Genomic DNA, 13,661 nt, shown 5'->3' with positions numbered 1-13,661 from the left:
GTTTTCACCTTCCATGCATCTGTATCCTCGCAACCAGAGTTAAAAAACTGAAATAATAGGAAAACCAGACAGAAATCTTCTCCTTCACTCAACAATTTTGAGTTCAAGAGCACTTGGACAATGCTCTCAGGCACGGGGTTTGACTCCTGGGGCTGGTCCTGTGCAGGACTAGGAGTTGGACTCGATGATCCTTGTGGGTCCCTTCCAACTCAGCATCTTCTGTGATTTTTTTTTTTTGCCAAAGGGTGATGGTGTAAGCAAGCAAAGATGTTGCAAAAGCTACACAGTTCTTGAGGTCATTACTTCTTCAATCACTTGGAATCTTCAGCACACAAGTTAGATTAAGAGTATTTTAACCCACTGTGTATCACTTTCATCAGTCTCACCAAAGCCCTGGTTTAGCTTTCCTGCATCTCAAATGCAGCCAGCAGGAAGAATGTGGAGAAGCGAATTAAAAGCACAGGAAAAAAATAATTTAAATAATTAGGCCCTAATATGAAACATCACGCAGCACAAGAAGAATAATAAAATTAATTTACAGCCCGTTCCCTGAACGGAATTTATACAGTTAAACCAGCACTTAAACCTCTCTCATTTGGACACTTCCCAAAAACCACACGAAGCTGTGACTGAAACACAGAGTTTCCACTTACTGACCATAGACTGGTGTTTTTCCTGGCAGAATCACCACGACAAGCTGCAGCCCAGTGTAAGTGTTCTTGAGGTGTCTGAACATGGGCTCCACGCTGTCGGCTCCCTGTGCGTATTTACAGAAGCACGGCTGCCCCTGGATGGGCATTCCAGCATCCCTGGAAATCTTCCTCAGTTGTTCTGTGAAGGACCTGAAGGATGGAAATAAATACATCAGATTCTCAGGTAGCAAAACTCATCTTGGTTTTTGTTCTTATTTTTAATGGAACGGTCCAAAACCCTGGAAATTTATCCCAAGTGCATCTTTAACTGTCTACATAGTCACGGAAGGAAAAACAGGAAATATGCTGCATAAATAACATCATCAATAAAAACATCCTTTCCAAAGCAAATTCCACCTGATTTCACCTTTCTACAGGAGATACAGCATAAGCTACTTTATTTTCAAAAACACTGCAACAATGACATTTTGGATAGCCTGCTCCACCTTTAATTCCATGTGGTACTACACTACAGAAAGGGCTGGACTTCTTCTTCTTGGTGAGGAAAACAACCAACAGAAGTTACCAGCAACTGTCTCAGTGAACTGATCAAAACATCAATAATAATGCACAACAAAACCTTTCCAAATACCAGAGAAAAGGCGTATCCTGGAGGTGAAGACAAACCTTTTTCCAAGGACAGTGCAAATATAAGTGGATGGAACTGGTCAGAAATAGAGACAACCCAAGTTCACTGATAAAAGCCCCCACAGGTGCCTAAAAAGCTGCTTCACCAAAGGGTGCCAAGGTGCCACCCACTGAGAGGGTGTGAAGGTTTAGTTTCTTCCAAACCCATTGTTCACTTGCATGAATCATAACAGTGTGTGAGCTCCAGCCCTGCAGCCTGGGGCTCCTGGCAGAAAATGGGCACATTAAACATCTCCCCTGGAAAAATAGACACCACTACAGCAGAGTCAGTGGTAGAACATCTCCCTGTCCCTGGAAGTGTCCAAGGCCAGGCTGGATGGGGCTTGGAGCAACCTGGTCTAGTGGAAGGTGTCCCTGCCCCTGGCAAGGAGGTGGAACAAGAAGAGATTTACTCTCCCTTCCAACTCAAATCATTCTGTGGTTGTAACATTCAAGTCTCATGGTTCAAAACCTGAGCTGTTTTGGAAGTCCATCTGGAAGTACGGTGTCTAAGGTTTTCTGTCTGTTCCCAAGAGGTAAAGCAGGATGGTTTTGAACACCTTTAGGGAATTTAAAGGTTTACTCTGACTGATCTACAGCATTTGAGTTCCAACTTCCTCAATAAGTTGTAACAAGAGCCCACAAGATGAAACTGGACACAGCCATATTCCCTGCATGGAGAAATGTCCGCTCCTGGTAAGGACCATCTCCATCTAAACCATCAAATAATTTCATTTTGGTTCACTATGTTGAAAGAATTCTACCTATTTCTCAAAACTGAATCACTTATGCAGCATTTCCACTGGAAGAAACAGAACTGAAGGGAAAATTCCATGGTAGCCTCGTTCCTGCCATGTGTCTGGAGAGAACAAGTCCCTCCCTTACACAATGGGCAGTAAAAAGTAAAATTCCCACCCTTTGCTCATCACTTGTCAGGGAAAAATTCCCAAGCTATCTGGCAAATCATCTGAAAGAACCCTGCTATGGCAACACCACTGGTATGAGCAGTCAGTGCCCTGCACTCACCTCCCAGCAAGAAGGTGAGTCACCTGCCAGGGCAGCTCTAAAAGCAGCACTTGCCCATGCATGAAGGGAAAGCAGCTGTGTGTGAAAGAAGGAACCAGACACCCACCCAGGCCTGCACACTTTCCCTGATCCAAGATGGTAGATGTCACTTTTAAAAACACTATTTCAACTATCATATTCCACCCAAAGATGAAGAAACCAAATCTGGAGGTTTCATACAAATGCTCACAGTCAACAAAACAACTAGTGCTACTCATCTGGCAAATACAGCAACTTGCACATTCCAGGAACTCTAAAGGGGAAAAAGCTTTAGACAAAAGTTGGATTGCTTTTTAATTTTCCTTTTACATAAGTTCTGCACAAATAAAGCTATTCCAACCAGGAATAGAACCCAACAGAACATACATGTTAGCTTTCACTCTTGACAAACACCCATCCCTGGTCAGAAACTTGCCATAGAGCATAAATGGCTTTTGTTAAGTCTGAATTGCAGGATTTCCTGATGCTGGCATTGAAATCATACTGGCATCGCTCAAAGAGAGACAGAACTTCAAAAGCACTGTTAAAGATGTACTGCCATATGTTAAACAATTTAACAAAATACATATTCTAAATGAGTAAGTGAAATCATGACACTTCCATCCATAATAAGTAATAAAATGACCATCTTACTTCAGATGAACTTCAGTGCACTGGCGCTGGGGAGCAAAGCACGCGATGGCCCAGACCTTTATTTCAATTCCAGTGTGAAACTGTTTATTCCTCATGTCCCAGACTCCTTGTACTGGTGTAGCAATTGCTTTATTCTGGAAGTGGAAGGAAAAAGAAAATGAAACAATAAGGCAAAACTTGATTCATGCTAAATAAATAAAAAGTAGTTATGCTTCTGGTTCCCTCCAACTGGCAAGTGATTTGCACTCTCAGATCTTTCTCTCCCCTGTGCAAATACCCATCCTATAACAATCATTCTATCATTGGAGCAAGACAGCTTCCTAACACGTGAAAAATAAAGCTCACATTGCTCATTTTTATTGTTGATCATTTCCTATGGTTGTATAACTCAGCAGCAGATGGAAATTAAACACGGAGAGTAAGTCGGATTCACGCCTGGTATGGAACGTTAACAGGAACCCACATTTCTACAGTGGCACTTTACAACTGCTCAGTGAACTTGCCAAGAGGGACCTAATTTAAGTACAGTGAATATTTTGCACATCACTAAGTACTGGTAAATAGTGAATCATGGAATACCCTGAGCTGGAAGGGACTTACAAGGATCATCCAGTCCAACTCCTGGCCCTGCACAGGACAACCCCATTAATCCCACCATGTGACTGAGAGCATTGTCCAAACACTTCCTGAACTCTGTCAGGTTTGGTGCTGTGACCCCTTCCCTGGGGAGCCTGTTCAGTGCCCAACCACCCTTCTGAGTTTAAATAGACACATTTTAACCCAGCTCTGCTTTCAGAAATAAGGAAGCAACTGAGGGAGATGCAACACAGCCATTACATTTAAGGACTTCGAGAACCTAAATGTAAATTCTAAACATTACACCTGGGACAACTTTACCCCATAATTAATTTAAAACAGCCATATTACAGAAGATATCCCAGCTGGTGCTGGAAGCCATCACTGACTGGCATGTATGCCTTGGGTACAGCATCCCCTGGACATACCCTGCCTCCATAGAGGATTGAGGGAGGCTGGAGGACTCTGCCGGTCACATCCGTCATTTCATCTTTGACCATTATCCCGAACTCCCGAACGTAAGGGTCGGTGTTAAAGCTTGCACTCCGCATCTGGAATTCAAAAAAATGGGATAAAAAACCTGTGGGCAGGGCATGAACACATTCAGTACCTGCCAAAGGTAGGCAAAATTGAGTTCACCCCAACGCCTCACTCATGTTTGACACAGCACTCACCAACTTGCTGATCTCCTCTTGACGGTCCGGTGCTGATCTGGCAGTGGCTCGAATCATAGTGGAAGTTTGATTGTCAGTGAGTTTCTTTATGCATCTTTGTCCTGCCACTATGTTGCACACCTAAAATATCCACCACGGAAAGAAAATTAAAAAACAAAATGCAACTGTTTTTTTGGTTTGCTGCTGTGCTACGGAATTCCTCATGCTGGCCACTCAAAAAGCAGTTTGTCTACATTTGAACCTTTTTCCCTCTCACCCCTTTCCCCCAGTCCTGGAATACAGCATTATCCATGATTTTACTTGCCTCCAGAGGAAGGTATGTGTGTTTCTGCTCCTGTCCAACTTGTAAACATGGAAGGTGAGGATAGCGTAAAACTAATTTATGCCTGTCCTTGAAATACTGAGCTACAGTGCATTCAACGGTTTGTCCATTCTCCTGCTGAAGTGGGAATCTGTTGGAAAGCAAATATGAAAAGAGGCTGTTACTTCATGCAAAATACTTTCCCACAGTTCCTCAATACACTTCTTGGCACAAGTTAAGCTTACTGAAAGAGCACGAAACAAAGCCCGAACAATGAAATATCAGATTTAGATACCATCAGTTACCTTCTTGTAAAAAGCTGCTATCAGTTTTGTTTCTTATATTAATTCCTTAAAAATGGGAATCAATACCTCCATATTCAAGTTATCTGCAAATCTCTGGTTAGTGATTAAAAAGAAACATTTTTTTTCCAGAGGAAAAACAGATTGGCAATAAGCAAGATTAGAAAGCTGATCCCAACTGGCATTACTCTTCTATTTAAAAGTTGTGAGAAACATCAGGCTACAAACAGGACACCCTGTTCTTCCAATGTTGAAGAAATCCAAAAAAAGAAAGGAAGGGAAAAAAACCCCACCCAACCAAAAAACCCCCCCAAATTCAAAATGAAGCAAATTGGTTCAAATGCCATGGCATTCATTGTAGTATAAAACAGAAAAAAAAGAACGGCAAAGCTGAGAAAAATATTCTGAGGTGTATTTTAAGGCTATCAACCAAAGAAAGCATCATTTTTCAAGCAACTTCTCCTATGTCAGCAGTGCAGGCAAGGTGTTTTTCCAGCTTGAGATCAAACATGCTTAAAAAGCAGCAAAATCCTTTACGTTTGGTGGCTTGCAGGTCGTCTGGTGACGTTGCACACTCTGTACTTCCTTTTCATTTGTCCACAGTGTGTTATCTCCACCTTTAGACCTAAAAATAGGAAAACACCAATCACCACCTCTTCGAAATCAAGGTGTCAGCCCCTAAACTGCTACACGAGAGCACTTCAACTGTGCAGTGAAGACACTCACTATTTAGCACCAAAGGGTATCACCGGGAGAACTCAAACCCAGCAATTTACAGCCTTAAAATTCAGAGCCCCTGAGCTTCAGCCGAAGTTCAACACAGAACTTTGGAGACAAGATGAGACCCCACAGCCCCAGGAGTTCACAGATGACGCTGAACACATTCTGTGAACTCCAGTTCTGTACCTCCAGGGAAATCCAGGATGGGGGAAGGACAGAAAGGGCACACAACCTCCTTGAAACACAAAGCCTTGTTTATACTTTTTGTCTAAACATACAATGCCTGTGAGACCTCCAACTATTGCAGCCAACCCTGAACTAATGAATCGAGAGTGGGGAAGAAAACACACCCAAACAGCCTCCAGGAGCCTGTGGAATGAAGCAGTTTGGTGCCTGATATTTTTTTCCAGAACATTTACAACCAACACAAACTCCAGATTTATTTATATCTTTCGTGCTAACTTCTATCTGGGCAAAGATAATTTTGTGTGCATTTTATGGAAACAAGAAAGGAAGGTGCAGGATACAATTTATGGAGTTTTTCTATTTTAACTTGTTTTCTTTCTGCCAAGAATATCAGGAAGAAGGATCTCCATTTTCCAGAAGAAACCTTGAGTGAACAAAACCAGTAAGATTTCTTCCTCCTGGACTCTTTGATTCAGTCACTATACACCAGAATAACTGCAATTTACTTCCAGGAGAGTGTATGCATTAAGTATACCTAAGCATGCAAAAACCATATTGTTAATTATTAGTAAAATCTGGAATATAAAAATCCTGATATCAGTAACTGGAGTTGGAATTGTACTGTTGAGTGGAACTGGAATATGAAAATCCCAACATCAGCAATTGGAAAAATTAGGCATTGGGTAATTAAAAAAACATGAAATCCCAATATTTGTAAATATTTAGAAATCACCAGATTAGGAACTGAAGTATCTTTCTCATGGAACTGGGACTGGCACTACTGATGTGTTTCAAAAGTGAAAAATATTAAACTTTTGTCTCCAAACACAGCGATTGATATAGAAAGTATTTTGCACATGTAGTGGCAACACATCAGTCAGAATAAAGCAGTTTCACATAATTTATTACCTTTTATTTCTTTGGTAAACTTTACCCTTTGGGAATCTGTCAGAGGTTTTTGTTGTTCTTCAATACTTTTGAAGTCCAGAACTTCACATACAAACTCGATCACTGGCTGTGCTTTGTAAAATGCAGTTGCAGACACTGCAGACAAAAACATTAATGGTGTGTTACAATAATACACAGGAAATTTTTAAGAACATTTTTAAGAAATCCAACAAATGGAACTGAATTTTTGCCTTTCTATTAGAGAGAAAGTAGAAACAATACATTATTTTGTAGCACCTACCATCAATATTTAACATCATTTTCCATAATGAAGGTCTGACTGACTGATGGAAGCCAAACCAAACTTCCCTGCCACCACCCAAAGGATTTGAGCACCCTTCTGATGCTGTAAAAAAAGATCTCCCCACGGGAGTATACCTGCAATAAAGCAAAGAAATGCAAATCAGGAAACTAAAGCAAAAATTGCAATAAAGCCACAAGTAATGCAAACTCCTGTTCACAAAACCACAGAAATGTCAGAGATTCAAACTACCAATAATCTGAGATTCCTGGCAGGACTCAGGTTACACCTCTCAAAATCCAGCTTGTTAAAGGAAGAAATTGGCCACTACTCAAGTTTGTTTAACTTTATTTTTGGTGTACTCTTCAATATATCTACTAATTCAGACAAAAAGCATTTTTATTTGCATTCTATTAAAAATTCAGCAGCGCTTCAGTAAGAAAAGAATTAAACATCTCTGCTGTTAAAACACCAATGCAACAATCTCTCCCCTTACTCGTGCCTACTCTGAAATACAGCAGACATTGTGTGTGGGTAAACAAGTGATCTAATAAATATTTCTGATATATCTTTCCTCTTGATAATTAAGTACTGCACACTGAATAGCCAACTAATCATATCCAGAGCCAGTATGTTCCTCTGAACAAAGCCATCTGACAGTATGGGCTGCTTTCTGTGATTAAAGATGATTAAAGTAATTTTACTTCTTTTAATCCATAATATGAGGATAAAGTCAACATACTATAAGGCTATTTAAAGTAATTCGCATAAATGTAACTCATATTCCCTGTTTAGCCCTTCAAAATGTAGAAGTTCAGCCCTACTAAAATTTATTTTCCAATCAAATATAATTTGCACAGTGGTCTTGAGTGACTTGTTTCGTGGCAGCAGAATTAAGTTCAGAATCTCTTGGGTGTGACTGAAAACGCTGTAGATCCCACTTATTTGGAAAATAAAAGAAATCAAGTAGTTTCTCAGATTTTCTTTTCTATAAAAAGAGCCATATAGGGTGACATTAATGTGTCCCCCCCCAGCACTGTATCCTTTATACAGAACTGGCAGTGAACATCTGCCCAAGAACACGGAGGAACGGGGTAACAAGCTGGTTTAAAACCACCCTTCCACCTCTACCAACCTCCAAGTACTCGGGGAGAGCTTCTACAGGGAAAAGAGAGAGATGGCAGGACAGCCCTGAGCTGAAAGCACACAAACAGGGAGCCAGAGCACTGGGGGAAGGGTCTTGTGTCCCAGGCTGGAGGCTCCTAATCCCACCGGATGAGCGAAAAGCACCGTGTTGCCCCTTGCCTGAGCCCGCCATCCGCTGTGCTTGAGCTATGAAAGCACATCCTACCCAAAAAAAGCCACCAAAGCAATTCAAATAACACCTAAACCACGTCAAGGTCTTCCCCTCACCTCATGGAAGGCAAGTGCCTCATCACTACATCCAGTGCCTGGATGGTCTCAAACGGGACACTGGGCAGCCGGCCAGAAAGAGCATCATGTAAAGCCTGCAAACTCACACAGGACATCCACTTTATAGCCACCTTAAATATTCTGTCCTTTCCTTCTCCTGGCAGCGTGACCTCCAGCTCCACCTGCAACAATGCCAAACAACAAACCAAGATGATTCTTTCCATTGAAAGTGGGGGGGAGGATGGAAGGGGCTCGGAAGGGACGATGGAATCCTCTGAATGGCCCTATAAAGCACGGGAGGAGACAAAAAGCAATGATAAAGCAACAACACACATTAGGTACAGCCTCTCTTTTTGCAGCTGAGATCTTCCCAAAGGTGTATTTCAGAAACCTGGAGTGCTGCCCAGCTGGCAGCTATCTCCCTCTGCCAGGCAACACCGTAATTTGGGAGCACTTTTATCAGCTGGGAGGTCTCGGTGAAGATCCCATAACCTGATTTCAGATCCCCACCACGTCCCGATGCATCACTGCTCATGTCAGCTCCTGCACGCCCAAAATAAAACATGGGCTGTCACCACCTGCCAAGACTCATGAATTTCTGGTATTTGCTCTCTAGAGCACCAGAGTGCTTGATACACTATCACTGTAGACACAGTTCAAACAAGAGAAGACAGGAGCTTTAAAACAGAGATTGAAAAACCAAATACCAACCCCCTCAACAAAACAAAAAACCCAGAAAACCCCACCAAGCCAAAAACCTCTTATTTTTAAATACCAAAGAAAGAATATATGGTGACCCCCAAGTACTAATGATGCCTACTTATGCCTACTTTGAATTTTTTGTCTAAAAAATCACTGACAAACTACATAATGGTAAATTAGTTCATCTAATCACTTGTAATTATTTCTAATGCTGATTTCTCCTCTTTCTTAAAGAAAGTCTGAGCACCAAAGTTCTTAAGCCGACTAAAATTAAGGCTTGTCTGAAATGATTAGCAGTTGTGGGAGTGACTACAAGAAATAACAAGATCAGAGTATCCTCTGTGCTGGATACAAACAAAAAACGTTGTATTTTCCTGTCCTAGGGAGCTTGCAATTTAAATACAAAAGGCATCCACTTAACAGACAAACTGCAATTAGTGGGCCAGCAAAAATAATAGGTGGGTACCAGCAAACCAGGAGCTGCCAGCATCTGCTCTCTCGAGACAGTTCGAGTCTTCTGCCCAAAAACAGGAAGGAAAGATAAAACACAAATAACAAGCCTTTCTCCTGTGCCCCAAAAATGAGTTGACCATCTATAGTAGGCACACAAAATGACTCTTACAGCTGCAGCTCTCCTCTAGCACAAACGTCATTCCCCAGGAGATCCCAGCAGAGGAAGGAGCTGCTGTGGGAATGCAACGAGAACGGGAGTCTAATCATGGGGTCACCGGGGTGAATCTGGCCCAGGAGGTCAGCTCAGCTCAAATCTGTGCAAACACAGGGACAGGTTTTCAGCTCACACAGGTTGGAAGCTCTCCATGAAGCCTTTTTTTCCCATCACACCATGAAAAGGTCCTCAACTTGGATCTCATTTACAGCAGATGGAAGAGTCTGTCGCTGTGAGATGCATTTTCCTTCAAACCTCTCTCCTCCAAATCAAGTTTTATAATTTCTGCTTGAGCAACTTGGTGTAGTGGAAGGTGGCCCTGCAATGGCAGGGGGTTGGAATGAGATCACCTTTAAGGTCCCTTCCAACTCAAACCATCCTATACTTATTCCCAATACACAACTAATCTGACTATTAACAACTGTTGGTACCCTCAACCTAAAAAAAGGATTTTACTTTCAGTAATATTTTATTTATCCCACCCTATATTTTTAAGGACAAATGAACACATTTATGTTTGACAGAGTTAAAAAAAAAAATTTAAAGACAAAATAATTTTAAATGGCAATTTTACTATGCCCTTAATTATTAGGGATAAACCCTACAGCAAAATGTAATGTTTGATTTATAATCTATCACCGAATAATAAAAAAAAATTACAATCTCAGTCAGTAACCTGCTACCTGCTAAACCCACTGCTAAACTGCAAGACAGTTAACATAATTTTGCAGTTAAAAGAACTAAATGAAAGGGATTTTACTGTGAGGATGAAAAAATTCATTAAGCCTACAGAAAAATTTTAAAGCCATTCTTAAAAAGAGTAGGTCTTGAAGCTGATGTGGCCTGAATTACTAATACAACTCAGAATAGCACTGTTTAAAAATAATAATAACTAAACCTGACCATGTGTTTCTGGGGAATTCTTAGTACTCTTTCTTCTGTGTAAAATATATGCAACGTTACATGATTATTTTATCATGTTTTGAGCATACAAGATACCTTTTCTCCACTAATCCAAGAGAACCTTTCCTTTCCAGGGATTCAGGGGAAAGCAGATGAGCAGTTCCCATTCCAGTATTTGGTTGCCCATCTGCCATGGACTTGTTTGGAAGGATGTAGGATGGATGTAGGAAAGAGCTCTTCTTCTGCCACGTACAGAGTTCTCAGCAGTACTTCAAACAGACAGACAGAGGAGTGAGTTTGTGGCCATGGACAGGACTAAGGACACTTTCCTTCTGGAAAAGGGAAGAGCAGCAGGATTTCTGTGTCAACCCCCTCTGAACAGTTCATTCATCATTACGGTTTTTCTAATTAAAGACTAATTAAGATGTAGGTTAAGATCTATCAGTTGCTCTCGAATCTTGCTAGGTGAGCAAACTCTCCAGCTCAGTTAAAATTAAATTCTAGCTTTTAATTGCAGAAGGACATTTTAGAGAGATACACAAGTAATGCAGAAATTGAGTACAAAGCTGCTGCTGGAGGTGACCTGGGTTTGCTGTTCGACCCTACGAACAAAGAGGAGACTATTAAATATCTTCCTACCTTGACACTGTCCTGTACATGTCTTTATTCTCAATGTGTACAAGTAAAAAACTAAGAAAATATCATGTTAATATTTACATAATCTGTATTTGTTCTGAAAGGTCTAAAGAAATGAAGAAACTGAAGAGTGAAAATAAGATACAATAAGGAAGGACTGAAAGCAGGTTTGATAACCAGGAAAGCCAAGCAGAAGAGTATTTATATAACAGAAAAAGTTATAAAAGAAGCAGAGCTGTCAGCAAGGACCAAAAAAACCAAGGCCAGAACAACAACTACCAACAAGAGAAGAGGAGAGAGTGTATTAACTAAGCTAAAGAGCAACAGGAGGGGGAAAAAAATTGGCAATTTGGTGTCAGCCCTCTGTTTAACACCAGTTCTTCCTCCACCAAAGCATACTGCAAGTAAGTTAAAGTCTTTCACTTAGATTAAGGATCATGTATTAATCATTGTATGCTCATGAATCTTTTCAATATGATCCTAAATGTAATCAGATGTGCAGTACACTTACTCATTTGTTATGTACAGAACAGTCAAAGAAAACCCCACCAAAGAAACTTAATCTAATTATGCTGGAAGAAAGTCCTAATACCTACAAGCTTCACACTGGTTTAAATCACGCTTAAACCAATTTAGCACCATGTAAAAATTTCCTGCATTAAGCTAAATTTCCCCACATCCCATTTTAAACGGCTCAAGGTTTATCTCTGTTAGCTCTTTCCTCCAGGGGAACATTAATACATGTATAGAGCAGAACAACTGACAGTGTCCTGTACCCCGTGGGAAACAGGGAAAAAAACAGGAGTTTATTGAAAGTGAGCCACAGACGAAACCACCTGAACTATCCACTAAAAACACCTCCTCAGTGACCACCTATTGCAAGTGATCATCACTCTGGCAAGATTGGGAAGTTTCTTCCTGGATGAGGAAAAAAAAAAAAATCTCTAATACTTTTAATGAGCCCTTTATAGTTTCCCCAGACATTACCTTACTGGTTAATGAAGAATAATTAAGACTGGAGGAGAGACTGACCTTTACTGCATGACATTCACTTAAACAGATTGGGAGGAAATAAAAATTACACATATGAGATTAAGAGCTTGATTCAGGTAGAACTATTAACTGTGTCAAGCTCTGCACAGGGAAACGGTATGGGACAGCAAAGAACTATTTTAGAGCTGCTGCATTTCAGAAGACCTGCACTCTGTTCCCAGTTTCTACATTTCTCTGTATTTCCCTTTACCCCTTACATTTTACTTTTTGTCTCCTGAGGTTGTAATCCACTCCTTTGGGATAGGATGGTCCTTCTCTGTAACTGTGCAGGCCTCACCTTGCACACACAGTAGAAGGTACTTACTGTACTGAATGAAAATTAATGATAAAAAGGCCACAGAAAAATTCAGACTGGTGTGAGATCCCAGATGCCCAGGCTAAGTTATTTTACAGGGTTTGTGTGTTAGCATGTTCCGACAGAGAACCTTCTGCTTCACCAGTCAATGGGCACAGGAGCAGCTCCAACCAGAGCCCAAAGAGGTCACAGCCCCAGGGAGAGCTGGCAAACAGAACAGTCCCCTCCAACTGCCCCAGGGCTAAGATAGCAGGTCTTAACCTGTGCAGTTTAAATTAGTTTGGCTCTCAGTCATAAAGGATTAGGGAAGAGGTTCTATACAGGCAACAGAGAGATGGAGGAGCTTCTTCCAGCTACTGATAGAGAGAATAAGCTTAGAGTGAGCCTTGATGAGATTAGCGAGGTGACACAACAGCTGCTGCTGCCTGGAGGGTGTTCCCAGTCCCCTCTCTAAACTCAGCTCTGCTCCCACTTTCTCCCTAGTGCCAGTCTGGAGCTGGTCCAGCTCATCAATGCAGCAGAAACCACACAGAGGAGAGGGAGAGAGGGAGGAAAGAAGGGAGAGGGAACGGGGAGTGACCACTCCAACAGCAACAACACTGGTGTCCTGGCCAACCACACCCTGAGCAGAGTGACAACAGCACGAGACATCTACTCCAGAAACAACCAGTTTCTGTCAGCTGTTAGGCAGGCTCTGCAAATACCACATTAAAATCTTCAGTGAGAAACTTTTCTATTTAAAACTTACTTTATCTCTCCCGATGGGAAGTGGCATAGCTGTGTAAAGGTTTTTCCTTCCATCAAACACTGGCTTGCGGTCCCCAAAAATCTGGGTTTTAAAGTGCTGAACCATATGCTCCACGATTTCTCTGGAAATACAAAAAGATTAAGTTCATTCAACCTTTTACTTACAATGTTCAGTAGCAGATGAATACTGACATTAATATTTACCAATAGAGGCATTAGGTAAATGAAAGGTTGTCCATTTTTGGCTATTAAAGGCAAGATTTGTTTGGCTGATCTGAAT

General features: G+C 41.2%; 1 protein-coding gene across 2 annotated transcripts in view; it reads right to left on the bottom strand.

The window, feature by feature from the left end:
• AGO2 (argonaute RISC catalytic component 2) overlaps positions 1-13,661 on the bottom strand; it is a 43,953-nt gene that overhangs the window by 10,482 nt on the left and 19,810 nt on the right. Inside the window, exons 3-12 of one of the 2 annotated variants that reach the window (XM_050311176.1) lie at positions 13,383-13,503; positions 8,379-8,563; positions 6,966-7,102; positions 6,686-6,820; positions 5,408-5,495; positions 4,572-4,719; positions 4,268-4,387; positions 4,022-4,144; positions 3,018-3,151; positions 658-842 (exon numbers count right to left, since the gene is read on the bottom strand). In XM_050311176.1, the coding sequence (XP_050167133.1) occupies positions 658-842; positions 3,018-3,151; positions 4,022-4,144; positions 4,268-4,387; positions 4,572-4,719; positions 5,408-5,495; positions 6,686-6,820; positions 6,966-7,102; positions 8,379-8,563; positions 13,383-13,503 (1,376 nt within the window). The remainder of the gene's footprint in view (positions 1-657; positions 843-3,017; positions 3,152-4,021; positions 4,145-4,267; positions 4,388-4,571; positions 4,720-5,407; positions 5,496-6,685; positions 6,821-6,965; positions 7,103-8,378; positions 8,564-13,382; positions 13,504-13,661) is intronic. The other variant, XM_050311185.1, reaches the window with a different exon arrangement.

The sequence above is a fragment of the Myiozetetes cayanensis genome, unplaced genomic scaffold (genome assembly GCF_022539395.1).
Source record: "Myiozetetes cayanensis isolate MyiCay16 unplaced genomic scaffold, myiCay2020 scf1, whole genome shotgun sequence".
NCBI lineage: Eukaryota > Metazoa > Chordata > Aves > Passeriformes > Tyrannidae > Myiozetetes > Myiozetetes cayanensis.
This window is presented reverse-complemented; position numbering and strand designations above follow the sequence as displayed.